Below are 890 nucleotides of genomic sequence, written 5' to 3'. Positions count from 1 at the left end.
CCACCATGTCGGTCAATCCCATGGCCTACGAAGCGCAGTTCTTTGGCTTCACCCCCCAGACGTGCATGCTGCGCGTCTACATCGCGTTCCAGGACTACCTCTTCGAAATGATGCTGGTGGTGGAGAGCGTAATCCTGAAGAAGCTGGAGGGGTTTCCCGACTGTAAAATCAGCCCCTTCCAAATCCGGAAAAGCACGGAGAAATTTCTTCTCTTCATGAAGGAGCACTTTGATAAACTCTTCAGTAAAATGGAAGAAGTGCTTCTGCAGCTGGTGTTAAACATCCCTAAGAACGTGCTCCTTCCCGAGGACAAGGTCCACGAGCAGTACCCCTACAGCAAAGAACAGTTCCAGGCGCTTCAGGATGAGATCCATCAGCTGCAGAAGCAGTACAGGGCTGAGGCGTCTGCTGGGCAGGCACTGCGAGCAGAACTGGAAGAACAGAAGGCTGTTCGGGCTGAGCTTGAGAAGATTTTGCAATGGTTCGATGGGCTTGAGAATATCTGTAGGGAGCACGGGACATGCAACTTCAAAGAAAGCTTTGCATTCTTGACACAGAACGCTAAGAAACTGCAAGATGTGCTGAAAGATGTTGAAAAGAAAAGCAAAAAAATAAAGAAGCATGATCAGTTATTGTAATGGAAATTCTGAAAAGGCAACAAAAATCATTTAGACAGCTTGTAGGGGCTTATCTTTCCAGAAGCACCTCCCCTAATCCCTTACTCCTCTAATCCTGCCAGGATCTAGACTAAAAGCTGTTGAACTGTGTCCGTTTGCACCTATTTAGCACCTCCCAGGGAAGGAGGGAGAGGAAAAAGCCTGTAAAATGCAACTCTGAAACTGGTGATTGGGAATAAGTTTTGGGTTGGATAACCTGGCTGTGCACGTACC

The 890-nt window shown here is 47.8% G+C and overlaps 1 protein-coding gene across 1 annotated transcript; it reads left to right on the top strand.

Annotated features, from left to right (window-relative positions):
• Window positions 1-5: 5 nt before the first annotated feature.
• MIS12 (MIS12 kinetochore complex component) lies at window positions 6-638 on the top strand. Its single transcript, XM_009573813.1, has one exon. The coding sequence runs from the start codon at window positions 6-8 to the stop codon at window positions 636-638; it is 633 nt and encodes a 210-aa protein (XP_009572108.1).
• The last annotated feature ends 252 nt before the right edge of the window (window positions 639-890 follow it).

This window comes from Fulmarus glacialis, unplaced genomic scaffold, assembly GCF_000690835.1.
Source record: "Fulmarus glacialis isolate BGI_N327 unplaced genomic scaffold, ASM69083v1 scaffold9003, whole genome shotgun sequence".
NCBI classification, from domain to species: Eukaryota; Metazoa; Chordata; class Aves; order Procellariiformes; family Procellariidae; genus Fulmarus; species Fulmarus glacialis.
Note: the sequence above shows the minus strand (reverse complement) of the source record. Positions and strands in the feature narration are given on the sequence as shown.

Coding starts and splice junctions, on each gene's coding strand:
- MIS12 (XM_009573813.1), top strand. CDS start 6: ATGTCGGTCAATCCCATGGCCTACGAAGCGCAGTTCTTTGGCTTCACC.